Source organism: Neoarius graeffei, chromosome 12 (assembly GCF_027579695.1).
Source record: "Neoarius graeffei isolate fNeoGra1 chromosome 12, fNeoGra1.pri, whole genome shotgun sequence".
NCBI classification, from domain to species: Eukaryota; Metazoa; Chordata; class Actinopteri; order Siluriformes; family Ariidae; genus Neoarius; species Neoarius graeffei.
This window is the reverse complement of record NC_083580.1, coordinates 41,556,114-41,583,335: the sequence shown is the minus strand read 5'-3', so window position 1 is coordinate 41,583,335 and position 27,222 is coordinate 41,556,114. Positions and strand designations below refer to the sequence as shown.

General features: G+C 41.2%; 1 protein-coding gene across 1 annotated transcript; it reads right to left on the bottom strand.

Moving 5' to 3' along the window:
* Window positions 1-5,168: 5,168 nt before the first annotated feature.
* Window positions 5,169-26,726, bottom strand: diablob (diablo, IAP-binding mitochondrial protein b). Its single transcript, XM_060935905.1, has 6 exons — window positions 26,594-26,726; window positions 25,547-25,676; window positions 20,472-20,591; window positions 20,268-20,378; window positions 13,180-13,276; window positions 5,169-5,962 (listed from the first exon to the last, which is right to left on the bottom strand). The coding sequence occupies exons 1-6, from the start codon at window positions 26,629-26,631 to the stop codon at window positions 5,760-5,762; spliced, it is 699 nt and encodes a 232-aa protein (XP_060791888.1). The 5' UTR covers window positions 26,632-26,726; the 3' UTR covers window positions 5,169-5,759.
* Window positions 26,727-27,222: the final 496 nt, after the last annotated feature.

Below are 27,222 nucleotides of genomic sequence, written 5' to 3'. Positions count from 1 at the left end.
GACATTTCAGAAAGCCTCAGCTAAAAACACTGCAATTTTAGTGAAAAGAGCCCAGCAGAGGCTGTACTGTACTTCATCAGGCTGCTAGAAGAAGGCCGGACTTAGACGCCAGCCCCTCATCCAAGTCTACAGAGGACTTGTTGAGGGCATCCTTACGAGTGGTATCACAGTGTGGTATGGCAACATCACCCTGGCTGAGAGGAAATTGCTGCAGTGGGTAATTAAAACAGCTGAGAAAGTCATTGGCTCTGATCTCCCCTCCACTGACACTATATACACCCAGCACTGCAGAAGGAACGCACAGAGCATCCTCAAAAACAAACACCACCCGGCTTATGCTCTGTTCAAGTGGGTGAACACAGGCTACAACCTGAGACACCACAGGCCTGTAAGCATCAGCACTCACAGGGCCCGCTTATACGTATAACAGCTTCTTTCCTTCTACTGTTAGGCTGGTGGCACAGGACATTAAGGAGTGAATGAAGTACCTCTTACCACAACCCACTCAAACTCTGGACAGCTAATGACCTCGTTGATTACTCTTTCTTTTCTTCTCCCCCCCCACAAAATGTCTCCATGTGAAATATAACTGGATTTTTAAACCTCTATCGCTACCTCCTCAACCAAAATGTGCAATACTCACCCAATATGTGCAATACCATTTCAGATAGATGTTTATTACTTTTTTATACATTTCTTTCTATAGTTGCACTCAGTGTAATGACAGCCTTACATAGCTCTATTTAGTACTCTCACTGTTTATTTGTTATTGTTACAATTGTGTAGTATATTGTTTTGTATCTGTAAACTGTCTGTCTTGCTTTTTTCTTTTAATGTCTATGAAGCTGATTCATGGAAAACGCTCAAGAATTCCAATGTACCTGTACTGCAGTGTACTTGTGCAAATGGCAATTAATTAATTAATTAATTAATTAATTAATTAATTAATTAATTAGAGGGCAAGTAAGTAATCAATCAATCAGATAGATAACTTGATCACATTTATTTATTTAGCTCCTGCTCAACTGCACTCTGTCAACATGGGCAAATGTGCAATTAACACGCCTAAATGTGCAATAAATTCACTTACAGTGGTGCTTGAAAGCTTGTGAGCCCTTTAGAATTTTCTAGATTTCTGCATAAATGTGACCGAAAACATCATCAGATTTTCACACAAGTCCTAAAAGTAGCTAAAAAGAACCCAGTTAAACAAATGGGACAAAAATATTGTACTTGGTCATTTAATTATTGAGCAAAATGGTCCAATATTACATATCTGTGAGTGGCAAAAGTATGTGAACCTCTAGGATAAGCAGTTAATTTGAAAGTAAAAATAGAGTCAGGTGTTTTCAATCAGTGGGATGACAATCAGGTGTGAGTGGGCACCGTTTTACAACCCTGATTCCAAAAAAAGTTGGGACAAAGTACGAATTGTAAATAAAAACGGATTCTCTTCAAATGATACATTTTCTCAGTTTAAACAACTACGTCATCTATGTTCTATTCTGAATAAAATATGGAATTTTGAAACTTCCACATCATTGCATTCCGTTTTTATTTACAGTTTGTACTTTGTCCCAACTTTTTTGGAATCGTGGTTGTATTTACAGTAAATCCTCTAATACTGGCCTGTATTCCATTACTGGCCGGGACTCTAATATTGGCCGGTCTCGCTGTCGGAGGAGGTAAATAATGGCCGGACTCTAATACAGGCCGGGGCTATAACCAACGATGTTTCTGAGATCATAGTGGCCTTACACAATCGTTCCGATCTGAAAGACAATTGTGATCAGTGGCGCCGCCAGGCGTATGGCCGTACGCACTAGGCGTACCTTGGGGAGAGAGATATTTTTTTAAATTATAATTGTTACCTGAATGCTTTGGCAATGCAACATAATTTGAGAGAGAGAGAGAGACGTGTGTGTGTGCCGGCGCATTTGTGTGCTTCAGGAGTGGGCGGGGTGTGCGTGACCAAGAAAGCTCATTGGTCAATGCAGATATACTTTTCTTGCACCACTGAGATTCTCTCCAGTTTTGAGAAACGGAGACAGACAATCGTCAGTAGTCAGAGCTTGTGCGAGAATTTATTGAGAAGCGAGTCAAAAATGAGTAAACGAACCCTGAAACAAACGAGCTTGTTTCAGACTTTTACGAAAAAGTCCAAAAGCAGTGATCCAGGGGTGTCATCTGCTTGCCAGTCCTCTCCAGTATCAGCTAGTAACACGGCACCGGCAGCTTCCACTCCTCCGCAACCGAGCAGCAGTACGCTGCAGCTGGATGCTAGCTCAGTTCCTTTGAGGGAATTGCCTTCATCTACCTCCGAGTTTGAAACTAGCCATACATCCAGTGAATTTCATATAAGAACACCTACATCTCCCCATGTCCCTTACGATCAGAAGTAGATGGTTGCTCCACCTTGCTGACAAATGAGCCATCAGATAGCTTTACTAATGAGCCACGAGTCAGCCCGCTATCACTGACATCAGATTTATCAGACATAGGTAAACTTCAACCAGATGCCTTAAAATGTGCACCGGATTCTGTAAAGCTCAATGTCCTACAGAACCGCTTCAAACCAGACAGAGGGTGGGTGGCTCCTTCTACTCTGATTTTCGGTAAACTCAGAAAAATACCCGAGGAGTTTTTCAGCGAGTCTATGTACCCCACGTTGCGCTACAGTGTGTGTCAGAGTCGTGCGTGCGGTAGTGCTGAGCAAGTTCACTAGATTCTAATCGAGGCTATAAAGAGTTTATTGTTTATTGTCGTGTGTAGTTCACATATGTTGTTCAAATATCAGCCTGTGTTCATGGAAGCTTGTTCAATTTCAAGTTAAAGTTCTATCGTTGTTTTGTGTATAAGCCTATAGATCGACTCTTCATAGAAACTGCAGCACGCAAGCGTTTTTTTTTTTGGGGGGGGGGGGGATTACACCGCTAGTGCGTACCTTACAGTTCAACCCTGCAGGCTCCCCTGATTGTGATTACCGGTAGGTCTGGTGGTAACCAGGCAACCAAGCATCAACTTGACAAATAGACACAAAATCTCGTTTTTATTCATTCCACTGGTAGTCTGTTTTGCTCAAATAGAAATAGAGGCCTGCCTCTAATTCTGGCCTCCTTCCAATAATGGCCTGGACCAAGATGCACTTGAGTGAAATAAAGGCCCCGGCCTATATTAGAGGATTTACGGTAAAAGAACAGGGCTCTATCAAAGTCTGATCTTCACAACACATGTTTATGTAAGTGTATCATGGCACAAACAAAGGAGATTTCTGAGGACGTCAGAAAAAGCATTGTTGATGCTTACCAATCCACAGTCAGACAGATTGTGTACAACTGGAAGAAATTCAAGACCATTGTTACCCTCCTCAGGAGCGGTTGACCAACAAAGATCACTCCAAGAGCAAGTTGTGTAATAGGCAGCAAGGTCACAAAGGACCCCAGGGTAACTTCTAAGCAACTGAAGGCCTCTTTCACATTGACTAATGTTCATGAGTCTACCATCAGCAGGACACTGAACAACAATGGTGTGTATGGCAGGGTTGCAAGGAGAAAGCCACTGTTCTCCAAAAAGAACATTGCTGCTCGTCTGCAGTTTGCTAAAGATCACATGGACAAGCCAGCAGGCTATTGTGAAAATGTTTTGTGGATGGATGAGACCAAAATAGAACTTTTTGGTTTAAATTAGAAGAGTTATGTTTGGAGAAAGGAAAAACACTGCATTCCAGCATAAGAACCTTACCACATGATGGTGGTAGTATCAATGGTTTGGGCCTGTTTTGCTGCATCTGGGCTAGGACAGCTTGCCATCATTGATGGAACAATGAATTCTAAAGGAAAACATCAGGACATCTGCCCATGAACTGAATCTCAAGAGAAGGTGGGTCATGCAGCAAGAAAACAACTCTAAGAACACAAGTCATTCTACCAAAGAATGATTAAAGAAGACTAAAGTTAATGTTTTAGAATGGCCAAGTCAAAGTCCTGACCTTAATCCAATCAAAATGTTGTGGAAGAATCTGAAGCTTGCAGTTTATGTGAGGAAACCAATCAACATCCCAGAGTTGAAGCTGTTCTGTACAGAGGAATGGGCTAAAATTCCTCCAAGCCGGTGTGCAGGACTGATCAACAGTTACCAGAAATGTTTAGCTGCGGTTATTGCTGCACAAGGGGGTCACAGCAGATACTGAAAGCAACTTTTGCCCCTCACAGATATGTAATATTGGCTCATTTTCCTCAATAAATAAATGACCAAGTATAATATTTTTGTCTCATTTGCTTAACTGGGTTCTCTTTATTTACTTTTAGGACTTGTGTGAAAATCTGATGTTTTAGGTCATATTTATGCAGAAATATAGAAAATTCTAAAGGGTTCACAAACTTTCAAGCACCACTATCACTGTGCAATAATCCACTGACTGTCATGCTGTATCATAGGTCACACCCTAGGTACAAAGAATTAAATTTATTTTAAGCAGTTCTTATGTTTCTCTTTATTTACTTTATCTTGTACGATTTTTTTTTTCCTTAATACTAAGTGCTTGTATGAATATACGGACTGGATTGCTTGCTTCAATTTCACTGTACAGTGCAGTGACAAAGGAATCTTGTATCTTGAAATAAAAGTGTCTTGAGTAAAAACATGATGCAGCAGCTAAGAAAATGCATATCGAGTAAGGGTTAACATGCAAAGCATGCTGTAAACAATAAATAAAAATAAATATAAAAAAATTAGGTGTATGTTGTTTTCCTCTCCCTGCTCCTGACTCATCCAACACCCAATAGATCAGATAGAAGAGGGGAGTTGAGATTCACTTAAAGGTATAGAATATTTGTTCCTCTTAGAAATGTGCATATAAGTTAGGTATTGCTTTGAAAAAATACTTCATTATTGTTAAAATAAAAACAAAGAAAAGCAACTCATGCTTTTCTATTGATATGCACTCACCAACCAAATTATTAGGAACCCCATTCAAAAACTGGAGAGGCTTCTCAGCTCACAGCTATTGTAAAAAGTGGTTATTTAAGTTACTGTAGCCTTCCTGACACCTTGAACAGTTGTTCATTCTCCTCTCTCACATCAATGTATTTCCACCCACAGAACAGGTAAAAGGAGTGGAGGCTTCAGTTAACATTACAGTTAAGCATGGACTCACATTAAAGGAGCAGTTTTCTATTTTAGAGCCCTTTAATTGCTTTGCAAGGAAAGCATGAGGCTTCCACTTTCCCCAAACTGACCACCCCCAAACCCACTCTGTGGAAACTACATTTGTCTTTAAAGGAAAGGGGCAGAGGTAAAGAGCCAAGGGCAGAGTTAATTTCTAGGTCAGAGAAATGGAAACAGAAGCCTGAAACTGTCCACTGTGTGGCACTATTGCAAATCAATCACAACTTAAGGATTCTCCTATATTGCATGAATATTACAGAGCAGAACAGTTAAAAATTACAAATTGCACCTTTAGAGACTAAACTGCAAAAAATAAAATAAAATTACACATCTAATCCAAATTAGTAGGAATAAATAATCAGAAAAAGTAATGTACAAATATGCCTAGGAATAGCTTGCATAGTGTGCTTTTTTTTAATGTTGTTTCTCTCGTCCATTGTATTTTATGCTCTCTTATGTGTAATTTTATTTCTCATGAGAATTATTTAAAACATTGAACAAAAACATGTCCATTGCAGACACAGAAGAAGCTCTTAAGATTGGAGTAGTGGAGATGAAGAGCTGCATGTGTCTTTATAAAATGCTGCTCATCACTAATCTTCTCTCAGATAAGCTTCTGGAATTTCCTCCTCATTTTCTGCCACTGCAGGTGAAGTGCTTTGGAGCCTCTGGCTGACTCCTGCTTTGCTGACTTTTAGTTCCTGCTCTGCCTCAAGGAAGCGCTGTCGAGCCTGCTCTACATGAGACTGTGCTAGCTGCAGGTTAGTCTGTGCTGTAGCTGAAGCCTGGTCAGCTCCTAATAAAGAAAAAGAACAACAAAAAAAAAACCACTTGAAATTTGTCCAAGTTTACAGCAATGTGCGTTTTACTGTCACAGTTCATCAGTTGTTTGGTCAATCTAGGTTTAAACAAATGTCCTCTCGAAGTACTGGAACAAGACCAATTATTTTTGTTTTAGCTATATGTAAACCCAAATGTCTTCAGCAAACAGCTTGTCTTAAATTTAAATTAAAGTAAATAAACACTTGATAGATTTTCCCTCTTTTCTCAGCTTCAAAATTGTTTTCTCTCATGGACAGCTCTTCGATTTTCATAGTGGTTTATCATTTTTAACAATAAATGCTGTCTTCACAGGAGAAAGCCAGGGCTCAAACCAAGAGTAGACATTCAGACCTATTAATTGTCTAACCAAACAAACTAAAAGGAGACATCTGGGCAAGAAACATCCGTCAGGCACATGTTCCAATATTTTCTGATCACTTGAAAAATGGGTAGGTTCAAATAAAAGGTGCCATGTTCGAAATTAACACACAGATATTTATAATCAGGAAATTAAAACTGAACTTCTGCCCCATCAGCTCATATTCATCTTCTGATCTCAAAACCTAAATGTCTTCAGTGTACAGTCACAGCCAAAAGTTTTGAGACTGACACAAATTTTGGTTTTTGCTTCTCTGCAGTCTGCAAAAAGGTTCTCTCTCTGATGAAGCCCCATTCAGACTGTTTGGGACATCTGGAAACATGACTGTCCAGAGAAGAAAACGTGAGCGCTATCATGAGTCTTGCGTCATGCCAACAGTAAAGCATCCTGAGACTATTCATGTGTGGGGTTGCTTCTCATCCAAGGGAATGGGCTCACTCACAATTTTGCTTAAGAACACTGCCATGAATAAAGAATGGTATCAAAACATACTCCAAGAGCAACTTCTCCCAACAATTCAGGAGCAATTTGGTGATGAACAATGCTTTTTCCAGCATGATGGAGCACCATGTCACAAGGCAAAAGTGATAACTGAGTGGCTTGGGGAACAAAACATTGAAGTTTTGGGTCCATGGCCAGGAAACTCCCTAGATCTTAATCCCATCGAGAACCTGTGGTCAATCCTCAAAAAGCAGGTGGACAAAAACTCAAATTGTGATAAACTCCAAGCACTGATTATTCAAGAACGGGTTGCCATCAGTCAGGATTTGGCCAGACGCTGATATCCAGCATGCCAGGGCAAATTGCAGGAGTCTTGAAAAAGAAGAGTCAACACTGTAAATATTGACTCTTTACGTAAACATGATAATCAGTAAAAACCTTTGAAACTTATGAAATGCTTATAATTGTACTTCGGTACACCATAGAAACATGACAAAAAGATACACACTGAAGCAGCAAACTTTGTGAAAACCAAAATTTGTGGCCATGACTATATAGCAAAAACAAAAGGCTTGGCCTTGATGTTCCAATACTTTCAGAAGGGACTATAATTTTACACCACAGCAATGTTGAATTCTCGATTCTGATTGGTCAGGTGTTGTATAACAGTTTTGAGTAGTGCAGGCACAAATCACAAGATTGTATTAATGTGCTCATTCTAATACACTATTGTTTCTTACAGCTGGACTTGTATGGCACATAAATGGATTAAAACAGTGGTGCTTGAAAGTATGTGAACCCTTTAGAATTTTCTAGATTTCTGCATAAATATGACCAAAAACATCAGATTTTCACACAAGTCTTAAAAGCAGATAAAGAGAACCCAGTTAAACAAATGAGACAATTATAATACTTGGTCATTTATTTATTGAGGAAAATGATCCAGTATTACGTATCTGGTGTGACCCCCCCCCGTGCAGCAATAACTGCAACTAAACGTTTCCAAGTAACTGTTGATCAGTCCTGAACACCAGCTTGGAGGAATTTTAGCCCATTCCTCCATACAGAACAGTTTCCACTCGGGGATGTTGTTGGGTTTCCTCACATGAACTGCTTGCTTCAGGTCCTTCCACAACATTTTGATTGGATTAAGGTCAGGACTTTGACTTGGCCATTCCAGAACATGAACTTTATTCTTCTTTAACCATTCTTTGGTAGAACAACTTGTGTGCTTAGGGTTGTCTTGCTGCATGACCCACCTTCTCTTGAGATTCAGTTTATGGACAGATGTCCTGATATTTTCCTTTAGAATTCACTGGTATAATTCAGAATTCATTGTTCCATCAATGATGGCAAGCTGTCCTAGCCCAGATGCAGCAAAACAGGCCCAAATCATGATACTACCACTACCATGTTTCACAGATGGGATAAGGTTCTTATGCTGGAATGCAGGGTTTGTCCCTTTCTCCAAACATAATGCTTCACATTTAAACCCAAAAGTTCTATTTTGGGCTCTTCTGTCCACAAAACATTTTTCCAGTAGCCTTCTGGCTTGTCCACGTGATCTTTAGCAAACTGCAGATGAGCAGCAATGCTCCTTTTGGACAGCAGTGGCTTTCTCCTTGCAACCCTGCCATGCACACTATTGTTGTTCAGTGTTCTCCTGATGAACAACAGTGTTCTACTCATGAACATTAGGCAATGTGAGAAAGGCCTTCAGTTGCTTAGAAGTTACTCTGGGGTCCTTTGTGACCTCGCCGACTATTACACGCCTGGCTCTTGGAGTGATCTTTGTTGGTCGACCACTCCTGGGGAGGGTAACAATGGCCTTGAATTTCCTCCATTTGTACACAATCTGACTGTGGATTGGAGGAGTCCAAACTCTTTAGAGATGGTTTTGTAACCTTTTCCAGCCTGATGACCGTCAACAATGCTTTTTCTGAGGTCCTCAGAAATCTCCTTTGTTCGTGCCATGATACACTCCCACAAAATACACTTCCACAAGATCAGACTTTGATAGATCCCAGGGTTTCCCATACATAGACCACTGTCTGGCGCAGCACCACACAATGGATTCCTATCGCCACACAATCAGACTTGCGATTTTGAAAAAAAAAAAATTCCGTTGCGTATCGTTCCATTCATTCATAGTGCTCCTTCTTCTCGTTCACACACGCGCGCACACCCAGAGACAGAGAGGCGTGTACACAGGCCTGCCGTTGCGCATATGACAGGTGTCACGGTCTGATCATGAGCTGGTATAAATTTACCATGCGCAGACCGATTTTTTTTTTTCCTGGTCAACTTCCAGGAAGTCTAAATTTACCATTTCTTACTGCAATTTTGTACTGAGCATTTCAACACATTTGTGGACTAATAGAACGCGAATTGTGACTACAATTCTGAGATTTGATTATCAGTAGACAAGCTGTTGAATATGGATGAGGAATCAATCATTTCCCAGTCACAAAATGAAGATCAGCAAAACACACAGTCCAAAGAGGCACGAGACCAGCGAGTCGCCATTATCAAAAGAAAGATGACCCAATTCTGACTAGGTCCAATGACAGGAGTCTAATTATACCAGGTTGGTAAATTTGACAGAATAACTATCATGATAAGTCTCACTCAAACAAATCAATATTCATCAAGATAAAGTGAAAATAATTTATTTGTGGATCAAGTATGATCAGGGCAGCACGGTGGTGTAGTGGTTAGCGCTGTCGCCTCACAGCAAGAAGGTCCGGGTTCGAGCCTCGTGGCCGACGAGGGCCTTTCTGCGTGGAGTTTGCATGTTCTCCCCGTGTCCGCGTGGGTTTCCTCCGGGTGCTCCGGTTTCCCCCACAGTCCAAAGACATGCAGGTTAGGTTAACTGGTGACTCTAAATTGACCGTAGGTGTGAATGTGAATGGTTGTCTGTGTCTATGTGTTGGCCCTGTGATGACCTGGCAACTTGTCCAGGGTGTACCCCGCCTTTCGCCCGTAGTCAGCTGGGACAGGCTCCAGATTGCCTGCGACCCTGTAGAAGGATAAAGCGGCTAGAGACAATGAGATGAGATGAAGTAAGATCATAAATCTCCTATCATATTGGGCTGGTAAATTCTGACTCGCCCCAATGACAGCAGTCTAATTATACCAAGTTGGTAAATTTGAAAGAATAACTAAATTATTATAAATCATGAGGAGTCTTACTTAAACAAATCAATATTCATCAAGATAAAAGTGAAAATAATTCAAGTATGAACATAAATCTCATATTAGGCTGGTAAATTCAGACTAGGCCCAATTATACCAAGTTGGTAAATTTATACTGTGGTAAGGTTAGACTGTGGCTGCTACAGTTCAAATTTACCTCGTAAATTCAGACCGTGGCTGCTACAGTATAAATTTACCTGGTAAATTCAGACCGTGACACCGGACTGCAAGTAGGCCTGTTAGGCTAATTAAAAATAATGCAGCCTTCCCGATTCACCTTCCGACCCCTTATTTTAAAAGGTAGCCTATGTTGTGCTCGTGATGAGCTTTATCATAGCCTTCTTGGCTTACGTGAAACGGACATCCCTGAGTCAGGCTATAAACCAATTTTGATGCAGACAGTAGCAGCTTGATGTGAGGAACCGGCCTTATTGCATTATCCCGTTTATCCCGCTTCAGCATTCATGCAAGTTTATTAATAATGGCTTGACATTCACAATAAATAAGGATTTCCCACTAGCCTAAATAAAAATGTTATACTCGCGGGGATGCCTAGTTAATGCTATCTGAAGCATAAAATCTGAATATTTTAAGAAACAATGTGGTAGTTGAGATACGCTACTGTAGGATACCCATAGGCTAATAATAACTTCGTATTTGACTATTATAATTTCATTGACAATGTTTGCTGCTTTAACTCAGATGAGCATTGAAAAGTTTTTTCTGAATTGCGAGCGGGATTTCTCAGCTATGAATAGGGTAAGCACATAGAAATTCAGTATTCCTTTGTATATTTTTTTGATATAATGGAAATTTTTAGTGCTTTGATGAAAATGTACTTTTTTTATCCATAGATTAAAACAGACCTCAGGAATAGGCTCCAAGGGAGCCTGTTTACCTGTAGGCACCTGGCAGCCTGCTTACGAATCTCCATAAATAGTCCCGAACCCAATGACTTCCCTTACGATAGGGCACTTGAGTTTTTTTTTTCAGGAAGCCACGCAGAATTAAATGTTCTGATAGGGCATGCAGGCTTTGCACCAATTAGGGTAATGCTTTTTCATTATTGTTAGTTGCCTTGGTGTTACCTTAAGTGGTTTCTTGCATCTAATTATGATATTTTATTTTATTATTTTGTTGTTACATTATACTATTTATTTCATTTTAGTATTGGTTGAGGTAAGTGTTGAGTTCAATATTTAAAATAAGAACCTCCAGCTTGTTTTTTGCAATTTATTCCTTGAATGTCAACTAAAGAATGATTGAAAGATTGCCACCAAAAAGGCAAAAAACTAAGGTGAAAAACTTCAATTTTGGTGAGTAATTTTCATAAATTTAAAAGACAGGTTTTCCACCAACATCAAGCCCAGCAAACTAATGGCCTGCCCTGTAATGTAAAGTTGGGTCAAGGAATGAAACCAGGCAGGGTTCTGGTAAAAATTGTTTTAGCTGTCTTCTCTTAAAGAACTTAAAAGAATTTAGATTGAACTGAATAATCTCAAATGCTTCTTGTAGCTTTAAAATAGTCCCAGCAGGTGACTCTGAAGAAAAATACTGTGTGTTTGAACACCGCCCGCTGTAAACACTTTGCATACACCCCAATGACCGACTCCACCGACCGCCACGACACCACCGCACACGATTCCCTCATCGGCACACTGGAGCACCACAAATTGCTACCTGGTCTGTGGGAAACACTGAGATCCCTGTTCTTTAAATAAAACAGGATGCCCATGCACACCTGATTGTCATCCCATTGGTTGAAAACATCAATTTTCACTTTCAAATTAACTGCTAATCCTAGAGGTTCACATACTTTTGCCACTCACAGATATGTAATATTGGATCATTTTCCTCAATAAATAAATGACCAAGTATCATATTTTTGTCTCATTTGTTTAACTGGGTTCTCTTTATCTACTTTTAGGACTTGTGTGAAAATCTGATGTTTTAGGTCATATTTATGCAGAAATATAGAAAATTCTAAAAGGGTTCACAAACTTTCAAGCACCACTGTACATAATTGTAGATACATTAATATACGGCAAATATTCTGTGAGGAGCCTTTTTTTAAACATTTTTAAAAGGAGTCACTTGTGTTCGTGCTTGGTCACTTTAATGACAAATCAGTACAGTGGAGTTTACGTTGTGATTGTGCGAACAGGATAAACTGCATGTCATTTTTCTTACCAACTTAAAGGGTGAGAAGAGAGGCGCTGGTGAGGGAACGGTTTATAGCTGCTATAACATAAGTAATAATAGGAAGCACATTAAATGCAACTAAAAATGGGTGAACAGGTCATTCTTTAATAAATTAAAAAGAGGGATAAAACACTTTGGGACATGCTGTTATAGGATAATAGTCAACTTTGGTAACACTAACTGTATTGCATCAGGCCAGATCATACCTGTTAATTATTTTCCTACAAGAACATGCCTCCTAGTATTTTATTTCTTAACTGGGCTCGACAAACATCATAATTAGAATATGACCAATTTGCAGCACTACTGAAGTGATAGAGTTCCCTGCACGATGGAGCCCCATACTTAAGAGAAACACATCGATCTGATTTTTGATGGCTTGACTGTACAATGTACGTACATACGCGTACCACCACAAGGAACTCTGTCATAAGTGCAAGGCAACGTATCTCAGACACTTGACCACGGGACAATGCAATCTGTATCTTTATTTACATAAAATAGATGGGTTTTCATCCAGCACTTATTTTTAATTTGCTTTATTAAAAAAAAAAAAAAAAATTGGGGTTATTTACTAACACGTTACAAAAACATTCACAACAGTTTCATATAAAACTAGTTAAACCAGTTTAGTAGTCCACTAGCTTGTTGGACAGTTGACAGTTTGTCATGTACGGGTGGTAGACGGATGTACTGTAAGTGCAGAAAGAGTTTTATTGAAAACACACTAGCAAACGGATCCAAAATGTAGACAAAGTTAGTCAAAAAACAGGCAGTGGTCGAGCAGCTGCGAGTTCCTATTATTCTATTCAGGTTGATTTTGTGCCCTTGCAAATATTCTGCTCATACACCCATCAGGAGCTCTGCTTTTAGGCAGTGCCTTCATATCTATATTACCACGATAGTTACTCAATTATCTTGATATCAAAACAGTGTGTTAAACGTTAGTTCAGTGAATAAACAAAATTTCCTACCTGCATTAAAAGCTGCTTCAGCTGCTAGCTGTATCAGATTAATTGCATTCATCCAGTTTTCTTCAAATTGTTTGCAGGTTTCCCCATATTTGATGATCTAATCAGAAATTAGAAACAATATTTCAGTTCAATAAAATATTCTATACCAGAATAAATACATGCTCAAAGGATTCATCATTAAGTACTGTATATTGATTCCTTGAAAAGATCAGACTTATTTTGCAGGTGGAACAGTGAAATCAACAAAACGAGACCAGTAGGGAATGCTAAAGTAGGGGACTAAAACGGTGTGGCAGGGGGGTCGTGGCCGAGCGTCAGGCTGTGAATAGAGGGCAGAGTCAGGGAAGGTGAGTGGTCATGTCAATACACCGGTTATCAGTTCACGTGTGCGTTTGTGTGTCTCCTTCAGTGACTGCACCTGATAAAAGGAGGGTGAGAAGTGAAGGACAGCGCTAAGGGCTTGCTACTAGCCTGTGTGTATGCGTGTCTGTGAGAGAGTGTGCGTCTCTAAATTGTGTGCTCGAAAGCAGCAATAAAGTGGAAAACTAATTGCAAACAACCACCTGCCGTGCTTCTGTGCTCCACCCACACCAGAGTCTTCCTACAGTGGTGCCGAAACCCGGGAGAGTACAGAAGGGAACAGTCCCATGGAGTCCTTGCCGTTTAAGGAGCTGATCCATGCCCTTGCCGCAGCCCAGCATCAAGCGCTGGTCGCCCTCCGGAAGGAGCAGGAGCAACGATTTGAAGCCTTGGTGCTGGCCCAAAAGGAGGACCACCAGGCTTTCCGGCACCTGCTCACGTCAGTGAGGCCCCACGACCGCCACTGGACCACCACCCTCCCCACCTCACCTTAACGAAGATGGGTCCACACAATGACCCGGAAGCCTTCCTCACACTCTTCAAGCAGGCAGTGGAGGCGTGGGGTTGGCCGGTGGACCGGCATGCCTCCTTCCCCTGCTGACGGGCGAGGCGCAACTGGCCGCGCTGCAGCTCCCTGCCGACAGCCAGCTCGTCTACGCGGACCTTCGCAGAGCCATCCTCCAGTGTGTCGGCCGCTCCCCAGAGCAACAACGGCAGCACTTCTGCTCGTTTGGAGGAGGTTGGCCAGCCATTCGCATTCGGGCAGCAACTCCGGGACGCCTGCCGGCGGTGACTGACAGCAGACGACCGCGATGCTGAGGGAGTGATCGACCCGATGACACTGGAACAATTCATTGAGCGACTTTCAGAAGGAACGATGGAGTGGGTCCACTGTCCTTGTCCAGCGTCGCTGGACCAGGCAATCGAGCTGGCAGAGGACCACATGGCAGCAGTTCCGACAGTGTGTCTCCTCTTCTCCTCTCTCTTCTCCCTCTGTTTCCCATCCTCGCCCCATTCCCCCACCATAGAGGCGGAGGCTGGCTCCCCCCAGCCAGCCCAGCGCACCCATGGTGTCCTCCTGTGTCCCCCTTCCTTGTCTGTGTCTCCTCCTCCTCAGGTGAGTGATGCCCGTAACACCGGTGCAGAGGGAGAGCCTGGGCCGGTGTGCTGGCGCTATGGGGAGCCGGGACATCTCCAACATCAGTGCTCCGCGATGGAGGTGGGTGCGGTGGTCCGGGTCCCCGACGCGCCAGAAACCGCCCTTAATCAGGCCGGAGCGCATCAAATACTGGTAAGTGTCCAAGGGGATACGCATCAGGCTTTGGTGGATTCCGGCTGTAACCAGACCTCAAGCCACCAAAGCCTGGTGCAAGGTGAGGCATTGGGGAGAGCACGAATGGTGAAGGTGTTGTGTGTGCACAGGGATGTTCACAACTACCCTTTGGTGTCCGTCCACATTCTATTTTTAGGGAGAAAATATAGTGTAAAGGTGGCGGTTAATCCTCATCTCACCCACTTGCTAATTTTGGGGACTGATTGACTGGGGTTTAAGAAATTAATGACGCACATAGTGAAGAGTGGGTCCTGCCGTAATTTAGTTAGGGAAAGCCCCGGAGTAGCATTGGTGGGAGAAGCTGTCACAGAGCCGTCTACGTCAGCACCGCATCAGGGCGACACGTGGCGTGAAGAGCGCCCCGCCCTTCCTCTCTCTCTCGGGGATTCCCCGTTAGAGCAGTCACGAGACGAGACTCTGTGGCATGCATTTCAAATGAGAGTAATAGATGGTCAAATTCTCCAGCCAAATGTGACGCCGGCCTTCCCCTACTTTGCTATTATTAAGGATAGGCTATACCAAGTGACGCAGGACACTCAAACTGGTGAAGAGACAAGTTATTAATTCCAAAGAGCCGCCGGAAATTCATATACCAAGCGGCTCACTTTAATCCCATGGCTGGACACTTGGGGCAGGATAAGACACTAGCCCGAATAATGGCCCGGTTCTATTGGCCGGGGATTCGCAGGGATGTCCGTCGGTGGTGTGCGGCATGCTGCGAATGCCAATTAGTAAATCCCGCGGCCACTCTAAAAGTGCCTTTGCGCCCTCTCCCCTTAATCGAGACCCCATTTGAAAGAATTGGGATGGATCTCGTCGGGCCATTAGATTGGTCAGCACTGGGATATCACTTTATTTTAGTTCTGGTAAACTATGCAATGCGATATCCAGAAGCAGTGCCTCTCCGCAATATCTCAGCACGCAGTATAGCAGAAGCACCCTTCCGCTTTATCTCCCGGGTCGGGATTCTGAAAGAAATCCTGACAGACCAAGGCACTACATTCATGTCTCTCACACACTGTGCGAGCTGTATGGGTTAATGGGATTAAGTCTATCCGCACCAGCGTCTATCATCCACAAACGGATGGCTGCGGGAAGGCAGGTACGGCACGATTGAAAAGAGTGCCGAGCCATCAAGTGGGCGGTCCTTGTCTTCTGATACTACCTGCTGGGGCACCCTTTCACCCTCTGTTCGGACCACGCGCCCCTCCAGTGGCTCCACCGCATGAAGGATGCCAACGCACGGATCACCCGTTGGTATCTTGCACTCCAGCCATTTAAATTCAAGGTGGTCCACAGGCCGGGGGCACAGGTGGCGGGCTTCCTCTCCTGTCGGGGTGGGGGTGGGTGTCAGCTTCAGGCTGGACAGCTCCCCGGCCTGAGTTGGGCAGTAGGGGTATGTGGCAGCAGGGGCGTGGCGGAGCATCAGTCTGTGAATGGAGGGCGGAGTCAGGGAAGGTGAGTGGTCATGTCACTACACCTGTTATCAATTAACGTGTGTATGTGTCTCCTTCAGTGACTGCGCCTGATAAAAGGAGGGTGAGAAGGGGAGGATGGTGCCAAGGGCTTGCTACTAGCCACTGTGTGTGTGTGTGTGTGTGTGTGTGTGTGTGAGAGAGAGTCTAAATTGTGTGCTGGAAAGCAGCAATGAAGTGGAAAACGAATTGCAAACAACTGCCTGCCGTGCTTCTGTGCTCCACCCCCGCCAGAGTCTTCCTACAAACAGTTATTTAGAGAATCAAACATGATGTTCTCTCTTTCACTGTCTCTATACACATTTAATGAGATGTCATACAGCTCTGGAAAAAAAATTAAGAGACCACTTCAATTTTTTCTTAAAATCAGCAACTCTATGTATGGCAGCCATTTCATTCTAGTACCTGTGCTGGAATTCCAACACAAGCACACCTCATTTTACTGAAAGGTAGACTGCCTTTCAGATTTTTAGTTTAGGTCATAAAAACAATTTCCCTCGACACTCAATTATTTTTGTTTAGTGGACCGAAAGCTACTGAATTTGAATCACAGACTTCCAATTATTATTTTTTTAAATAGAAAAATTAATGAATTTAGGGCCATGTGGCCCTAAATTCACCGCTTTTTTTTTTTACTTCACCATGACGCAATAAAGATACTACGTCATGAATCACGTGGGCTTTCCCCGTTCGTGCAAGGCATTGTGGGATACAAGTCTGAAACAGGAGAGAACAATGGAGGATGAGAGTGTGCAAATGAAACATGAAAGACTGACTACAGTAACAAAGAGAGAAAAAAAAAACCTTTTGTTGCAAAGGAAACAAAGGACCAAACTAATAAATATCAGCAATCAGGGAGCACCTCGGTGTGATTAGCTGTTCATTTAGCGACAGAATGATGTAACTGTCAGTGCACGGTCAAGGTAAACCTGTAGATGGCAGTAATGCAACGCTGGATGCCAGCTGCCGTAAAACCTAAAATATGAAGACGACATAAGGGAAGCATGCACATACGCACACGGACTTCCTCCGTCTGCTTGACTGCATGAAGCAAGCGATTTCATGCACATTATTTGTTAGGGAATCCCCTCAAATTAAATAACTTCCCAGCCACAGAATGGCCTGGGTTTTTTTTAATATAAAGATATTACAAAAATAAACATGTATCACAATGACCAAATTTCAGAGGGAACTAAATTTCACCGATTTTATGAAATCGAAATGCCGTCTTCTTTTAATGATGTACTGATTAGGTGATCACCTGAAACAAATCTTGCTGAACAAGGAAAAGTATAAAAAAACACTGCTGTGGTCATCACTATCCTTTTGCAATAGGACCAGTTTGGATGGCACAAAACAGTGTTAGCCAAATAGCTATTTTTGTATTCCAATTAAATTTAACTAAATTTAAATTGAGTTAAATTGAAGAGTTTTGAGTGATGAAAAAGGTTCAATTCTGACTGCATTGACAGTGATACAGTGAGCATCAGGTTGCTTCCATCCTCAAAATTTTCAAAGATGACAGTGCATAAGAACCAGGTCAAGCAGCAGACATTGGGAACAACAAAAAGTTACAGGCTGGCAGAGAGCGAAAATGACTCTCCACTGACTGGGATGATCAACTCCTTCAAATGTCACTCAACAACTGTAAGATGACATCAAGTGACCTACAAAAAGAATGTCGAATGGCAGCTGGGGTTAAGTGCATGGCAAGGACGGTTGGAAATAAGCTCCTCTGGTCAGGGTTGAAGTCATGCAAAGCTTAAAAAAAAAAAAAAAAAAAAAGCCCTTCATCAATGAGAAGCAAAGAAGAGCCAGGCTGAGGTTTGCTAAAGACCATAAGGATTGAACTGTAGAGGACTGGAGTAAGGTCCTCTTCTCTGATGAGCCCAATTTTCAGCTCCCCCCCCCCCCAAACCACCTGGTCATCTAATGGTTAGATGGACACCTGGAGAGGCCTACCAGCCATAATCAGGGATGTGATTTGGGGCTGGTGAAATTATCTGAAAATTTTAGCCGGGGGTCTGGGGGCCGCAGGCCCCCAGCTGGTCCAGGGCAGCGGCCTGGTGGGGGGACAAAGGGGGGAAGCCCCCTGAAGCTCCTGGGTTCTGGGGTTTTCTGACTTAAAAATTGTACTAAAATGGCAAGCAAACACACAAGAAAAAACTTGTCATGATTAACAAATTCAAGCCAATTTAATGGTCAACATGCAACTCTCACACACACTCTCGCTCACTCTCTCACACACACACACACACACACACACACACACACACACACACACTCTCTCACACACTCTCTCTCTCTCACACACACACCAAAGAACCAGCGCGAGCAGGGCCCGCTAGCCCCGCGCCTTGTGACGTAATTCGCCCCGAGGCGAGCCGCGGTTTTTCTCCAACCATTCCCAGCGGAACTTTTTTTTCACCATTCTGTCGATTTCTTTAACTCGATTTGCATCTTTATGCTCGATCACGGAGGCTGCCATCTTTCAACTCTTTGTTTGAAGCGAGCTTACGTACAGCTATCTAACAAGCGCGTTCATTGGTTGTTACAGAGCAATGAGCCAATCACGTACCTCGTTTCATCTTATTGACGTAATTACGTCATTTACGCAATTACGTCGAGATGAAACGAGGTACGTGATTGGCTCATCGCTCTGTAACAACCAATGAACGCGCTTGTTAGATAGCTGTACGTAAGCTCGCTTCAAACAAAGAGTTGAAAGATGGCAGCCTCCGTGATCGAGCGTAAAGATGCAAATCCGAGGCTGCCATCTTTCAAAGTCAGAACGAATAGGATACGAATGTGGATGAGGGAAAAATCGGAAAAAATTTTTCTTCAAGTTTTGAGGTGAAAAAAGCGGAATTCCGCGAATTCGCGGAAAAATCACATCCCTGCATAATGTCTCATACCCATTGTGAAATTTGGTGGAGGATCGGTGATGATCTGGGGGTGCTTCAGCAAGGCTGGAATGGGGCAGATTTTTGTTTGTGAAAGACACATAAATCAAGCCATGTACAAGGTCGTCCTGGAAGAAAACTTGCTTCCTTCTGCTCTGACAAAATGCCCCCCCAACTCTGAGGATTGGGTTTTCCAGCAGGACAGCGCCCCATGCCACATAGCCAGGTCAATCAAGGTGTGGATGGAGGACCATGTGATCAAGACCCTGTCATTGCCAGCCCAATCTCCAGACCAGACCCCCACTGAAAACCTATGAAATGTAATCAGGAGGAAGGATGGTCACAAGCCATTATACAAAGCTGAGCTGACTGAATTTTTGCACCAGGAGTGGCATAATGTCACCAAAGAGCAAAGTGAAAGACTGGTGGAGAGTATGCCAAGACGCATGAAAACTGTGATTAAATGTCAGGGTTATTCCACCACATATTGATTTCTGAACTCATCCCAAGTTCAAACATTAGTACTGTGGTGTTTAAAATTGAATATGATCTTGATTTCTATGTATTATTCAAGGCCTGAAAACACTTCATCTTTTTTGTTATTTTGACCAGTTGTCATTTTCTGCAATTAAATGCTCCAAGTAGTAATATTTTTATATGGAATTTGGGGGAAATGTCAGTAGTGTATGGAATAAAACAAAACTGTTAAATGTTCCTCAAACACATAACCAGAGAAACTGAATTTTGTAGTGGTCTTTTAATTTTTTCCAGAGCTGTATATGATACTGTCTCATGTTACCATCATACCTAATTTACACAGAATTAAGAAAATCTCACTTTAAATGTTGCTGGTCATTGTTGATAAAAGTCATGGCTCCAAGTCATGCGCGCGTGCACAGAAAATGAATGATCAACTGTTGCTTTGTCTCTTCCTAATATCACTGCATAGGATGAAAGACAGTAACTAATTGCACCTGGTTACACTTTACATCATCTGAATGTTTTGGAAAATGTTACCTCCTCACGCTGGTGAACTATAACCTGCCATACTGCATTCTCATCTGCAGGATTCAGCCTGTTGATATTTGCCACATAATTCTTGTGCAGAGTTATAAGGGTATGCACTGCCTGGAAAGAGAAAATACACAAACACAAAAACCAGTTTTATGCTTTAATCTTTAGGTCACAAAAAATTTAATCTGAAAATGTGCATTTTAATACCTTAGTATATTGAGTAAGGGAGTCCACTAGTGCCAGTGTGGTTTGAGACAGAAAAGTATTGGCACTGCCAGTCACCAGAGATGAGGCTCTACGGATTAAAGCTTCATGCGATACACTGTCCTGTTCATACAAATGGCAGAGAGACTTTAATTCTAAGAAATTGCTATCTGTATTTAAATGCACAATATCACTAGAACTACACCCCCAATTCCAAAAAAAGTTGGGTCATTGTAAAAAATGTAAATAAAAACAGAATGTGATGATTTGTAAATAATGAGCACCCTACATTTCATTGAAAACAGTACAAAAGCAACACATCAGATGTTGAAACTGACAAGTTTTATTGTTTTTTTGTTCACCAGACATTAACCCAATTGAGCATGAATTTCACCTTCTGAAGAGGAGACAATCCTGAGAGGGAGAAACCTACCAAATCAAACAACAACTGAAAGAAACTGAGATACAAAAAAAAAAAAAAAAAAAAAAGGCCTGCAACAGTTTGGTCATGTTAATGGGTTGCTGAATTGATGCAGTTATTGTAAGCAGGGGATATGCAACTAAACATTAAGCGTTATTACTTGAAGCCTATTGATTCTAATATTTTGGTCATCTAAAAATTGGATGGTCTGCCACTACATGCCACAGCCATGTTCTAAGTTGTTTAACACATCTAGATGTAAACTGAAATTCTAGTTTGAAATTCTGATCCATCGACTCATTCATCTTCTGGTCTCAAACCCAAATGTCTTTCATGTATAGCAAATATAAAATAATTAGCCTTGCTGGTTTTGAACTGGGTTGATTTTTATCATGTGATGTCAAAGCAACAGGTTCGTGTTACTGGTTCCCAACTGTGGATTGAATTAAGCAAAAGTTGAAAGAAAGGTGGCAAAAACAGTGGGAAGAAGAGGGAACAGGAAGATGGTTTTATGGAATTCAAAGAAAAGCAGGTGGGATGAGAAGCACAAAGAGAACATGGAGAGAAGAAACTGTCATATCTAGGCTGTGTTTTGGTCATACAGGATTAAAGCTCATAGGCAACGGTTTTAATTTTATGCACATTCAAAACTTTATATGTTAAAAAAAAAAACCTGTAATTTTCTTCTGGTCCCAAGAAGTATTGTTAATAAGTAATAATTAAAAATATGTTAGCATGGATCGTGGCGAACTTCTGTTTGGCTATTTTCGTGACCACTTGGTGCATGACGTCATTTAAGCCAAACAAACCGCTTGAGTTGAGTCCACTTCCATTTACTTGCATTGCCATTCGGCTTGAGTGCAGACATGCATTCAGGAATTTCCAAAGAAAAACCACGCCTTATAGTTGTGCAGTGAACTGTAACAACAGGACCGGTTCAGGAAGAAGTTTTTACCTTTTTCTGAGAGAGGAGAAGTGGCAGAGAGAGTGGATTGGCTTTTTCTGGAAGAGAAGAAGAGGCAGAGCGAGCGGGTTGGCTTTTTCCAGAAGAGGAGACGAGGCGAAGCGAGCGGGTTGGCTTTTATTATTATTATTATTATTATTTAGTAGTACAGTTATTTTATATCAATGTTCACCATTTTAAAAATTATCTATAATCCATGAGTATTTGTTTGTATTCTACCAATTACTACTTTTTAATAATTTGTAATTTTTAATAACTTAATTTTATAACATTTAATAATCCCTAGTACTTATTAATCACTAATTCATAAGTAGTAATGATTAATAATAATAATTACTACTACTACTAATTATTAGTGGTTGTTAATATTATTCTTATTATATTAAAAACTGTTGTAGACGATAGGTAATAAAACTAAAAAAAAAAAAATTTGTACAAATTTATATTGTACTATATTTAGAATTATTATATTTTCTGTAGTTCTTTTTAATTGAGTTTTGAAATAAAGGTTGGTTATATATTTATATTAAACTTGGTACAATAAACAATGTTAATTATGTAAAAAAATGATGCTAATCATCATTATTAGTAGTAGTATTGTGTCCTACAAGTCCCATTTTCCACCTGACTCTTGTGCGCATGCGCGAACCCCCCTGTGTTTCACTCCGGAGCGCTTGACCTCTAACACACACGCGCCTCGTGTCCGTGAAAAACCAGTTTCCCAGTCCGCCGTGTCCCCAGCGCTGCATTACCGTCTTTAAACACATTTGTGCGATCCAGCGCTTTTTATCGCAAACGATTCTTCTCCGTATTTTGGGGGTATTTGTCATCCCCCAACCACTTGTCGTTAAACAGACATCTTCCCATAATTATCAACGCTTTCTAGCGCCCACGTAAGTTACCTGCGTATCTCTCACTCTTCACAACCACCGCACCACACCACACTTCCTCCAGTAGCCTCCTAACCTTAGTTCTTGATCTACGGAATGCACAGAACCAATGCTGCCCCCAAAAGGTACGCTAGTCACTTTTAAAATTATGGTTAAAAAAAGAAATACCCCAAATCGGATGGAGACATTTCACTCATTCGATCCAATATTAAATTTAATACCTCCCTTTCGAAAATTCCAGTCATTCCAAACAATTTAAGACGTTTTTAGGCCTTGAAAACCGAAAGCTGTATTTAAGACTTTTTAAGGACCCGCGGGAACCCTGGGCCTACCGGCGCAGTGTCAAGTAATCGTTACCTATATCCACTAGGGAGGGAGGTTTAATTATTTTTCAAAAGGGCTCTTATTTAGTATTACGACGAAAGTAGGAATTTATCATAACTACCAGGATAAATAATTTGGGTGCAAGTCTTGTTGAGGTCCAGGGTCACCGCGATCAGAGTTGGCCGAGTCACTGTCCGATTCCGAGGCTGCACGGTCAAACCAGTGAGCCACATTCACTGATTGCTTCGCAACAGCCACACGTTCATACATATATGGTTTCACCTCTCGATATTCAATTTGGAGAGTTCCTACTTCAAAATTGCTATCGCTTTCAGACATTTTACACAACCTCTCACGACCAAAGTCCGTACATGTGTGCTCAGTTCACAAGTAAACACAGAACTGCTCCCAGTCTGTTTGGCTTAAATGATGTCACGACGACTGTCCCCTGGCGGTGAAAGTGCGCATAAGTGAGATGTAAACAAACCTTTGGAAATTGGGGAAAACAGTATATTTTAACCGTTTTACTCAATTTTAGGGTGCAAATTAGATACTAGGAAGATTGAATTTGCTTTCTGGGTTTTTCTTCTAGACAATAAAGTTGATATTCTACATTTCACCTCCGACCATTGCTTAGGACCTTTAAATAGCACTTTATTTACAATAACGAAAAGAAAAACAATCCAGGAAGTTGTGAATTTTGTGGTCAAGAAGAAAAAAAACAAACAAACAAACAAAAAAAAAAAAAAAAAAAAACTCAGAACGCGTCATGATTTACTGTCCAAACTATTAAATGGTGAGAAGGGAACTGAGATTGAACCTTGAAGAATTAAAGTTAAATTTGGATTTGCAGGATCTTTTACAAAGTAGTTCTGGAGAGAAATATTTATTTTTGTTTCAATATCTCAGAAGAGCAAAACTGATGGAAAGAATTTAAACATTCAGATAAGGTATAGACCCCTTTCACATGATGTCACCGCACCGTGAGATTTTGTTAGGCGCCATATTGGAAGACCAAGTACATGCACTCACAATATAAAACAAAGTACGAGCGAGAGTAAAGTGACACGATGGATGATAATTCTGGTTATGTGAGTACATTACCAGCTGCAGAAAGGGCACGGTATGTGGAGAAACTGGCTGTGATTGATGGGTTTGACCCATATGATAAGACTCGCGGCAAGGGAGAATGGAAACATAAGGAGGACCTGACACCAATTCTGCCATCTGTTTGTTACCCAGACATTGTAAACTATTTGTTGTTTACACCCAGTGCCTACACTCAGTTTTCGAACTATGCCGATATTTTCGGGGGGCCCCTTTTTTCCCTTGGGGCGCTTGCGCTTGTCTCAGAGCGCGGATCTCCAAACACATGAGAAGCCTCTCTTACGCACATATCACGCGGACTCCACACCTCCACACATGCATCGCGTCTGAAGTCAACTCATCAGGGGAAATCATGTCCACATTGGCATGTTCATAAAACAACTTCACGTCAACAATGATACCACACGCAAGAAAAAAAAAAAGTCAGGCTACTCAACAACCAACCTGGCAGCAGCGAGCAAGCCCCAAACCATCCTAAATTATTATTATTATTAAATTGTAGAAGTCTGGGAGGCTTGCTCCTCATACAGTTATCAACTTGGGGCCAATTTAGCATGTTTTAAATCTGAATTTCTTGTGTTTGCTTACCTCAAAGTGTCCGCAGATCATGCACAGACTTATCCATTATATCCACAGTTTTTTGCCAAGTCTCACACAGGTTTCTTTCAAGTCTACTGTTGGGCCAATAAATCAAATAAAACAGCTCAGATTTGTTTGTTTAAGTCGTTTGCCACTCCACTTTATTCTCGTGGGTTCACATACCGCTGCCGTTATTTCCCCCTAATCACGAGTTTGTTGGTCTTCCAATATGGCGCAGGGTCTGTTTACTTCCGGTTTCGGGTGACGTCAGTGAAAGGGGTCTATAATTAGATATCCCAATCCACACTCCATACCAGTTGGTGGCAGTAATTCACCATAACGTTCTTTGCCAATAAAACTCCAAGAAGAAAAAGAACTGTGGCTTGTCCTAAATTAGCATGGATTAGCATACACTGTGTACAAAAGACCATTAAATAATAAACCATTGTAAATTATCTTTATGTTAATACTGCAAGTCATGGTATTAAGGTTAACAAGAGACTAATGCTTAACTATTAATATAGTTATTACAATTAGCTATTCATATATTGCATATACTTCATTATTTCCTGATAAATCATTATTCATCAATACATATTACTGACTAAAATATTTTACCTCAATCTACACGACAAGATTTGTAAGGTTCTTAGAAAATCCCATTATGCGTACCGATACCATATGAATTTAAAAATGACAAATACTTGGCCATGCTGTGCATTTCTACTAAGTACCATCACCCTTCAGTATGTTAGACTTATCAATAACCTACAGTCATGATAATGCATCAAACCTGTACAAAGGGAACAGCACACAGGCCACCAGAAATGCTGAGTGAAATCCATTTCTTCCAAGTTATCGATGGCAGCCTGATAAATATGTGACGTGTTCGGATGGCAGGTCTCAGCAAGTTAACTGCACAGCTATGAACAAAAATCATGACAAAAACAATGGCTCGTTGTCCCTTTAAGTGCTAGGTTAACATTATGCCAGTCTTGGTAATATGACTGTTTTCTAAACTCAAGCAAAGGATCAGTAATTTTCTTTTAAATAAACCTGATGACACAGCAGGCATTTTTTTTAAATCTTCATATTTTTTAGTGTGAATATGTCCCTAGTCAGGATGGCTACTGAAAATGTGTTTTATATACTATTGGGCATTGCAATAATATAGCAGTATCAAAGACAAAACCATATCTTGGAAACTGGCTTTTAGTGTCTTTTCTTGTCAATCGATTCAAATCAGATTTGGATTTTCCCCAGAAATGACTGTACACATTCAGGAACTCATCAAAAAACAACTCTGACACACATTGCTGTAATCAGGGGGTGTGGCCTGTTGCCAACCCTCTCTCTCACCCGGAAATTTCGGACAAAGCGCCAAATTTGTGCAGACTTATTACTTTATCATAAACAAAAAGTGTGCTTTTCCTTCAATAAAACTCGCTTGTAGTTTGTCATAATGAGAACAGAAAAAAACATCTCTCTGGCCAGTGTGAAGTAAGGAACAATTTTGAAGTAGAAGCACGGATAACGATGAGACAAATAGAGAAGTGTAAACGCGAGACTCCATGGTTCAACTGGATTAAAACAATTGTGTTGATTAAACCTGAGAAAAACCGATTCAGTGTTTGAATACTGAGTAATTACATTTAAACTGCCCTAAAAAGTGGGGGGGGGAAAATCCAATCCCAATAGCACTTCAAAACCGACGGCAATTTCCAGTCAGGCAACTTGTACATTTTGACATACGACATATGCTGACATATTTTAGGAATATTTTTAAATGTTACAGAACATAAACTATTCTCACGCTTGTACATCAAAAATAAATACATACCGTCCAAAAGCAAGTACCTTTCTCCCGTACAGCGCCATACTGAAATGAAAATTAAAAAAAAAAAAAGAACACTGGCCGGAAATGCGCCTTCAGTGCATTACCACCACATACAGGTGTAGAATAGACCGAGTTTCTGCTTCTTCTTCAAGGTATTATGGCAGTTGGCAAACCAACTTAAATGTGCATTACCGCCACCTACTGGACGGAAACGTGGAACGAAGATATAAGGGAGGAAAAGAAAAAAAAAACTTTATATTCTTTTAGCTAATTCTGACTCTTTTATAAATTTGATAATGTAACAATACATCTAACTTTATGCTCTCCCTAATAAACCAGGTAAAGTGAAATTCATGGATTAAAGTAAAAAAAAAATCATCTGACTGAAAAAAAAAGCTCCATGTCGTTGGCCCCTACCACGTCAGCGATGCATCAAATTTTAAACACCGTGTTGTCCATTATTCCCTCGGCCCCTACTTATAGTACATTTACGTAATTTTAACAATGACTAAAGCTAAGGCAAGACTTGACCATTGTCATTACTGGCTATTCATGATGAAACATCAAGTTTTCAGTGCAAAGTGCAAATTTATTTCAACAATACTTTAGTAATGCACAACAGTGGTTAAGAG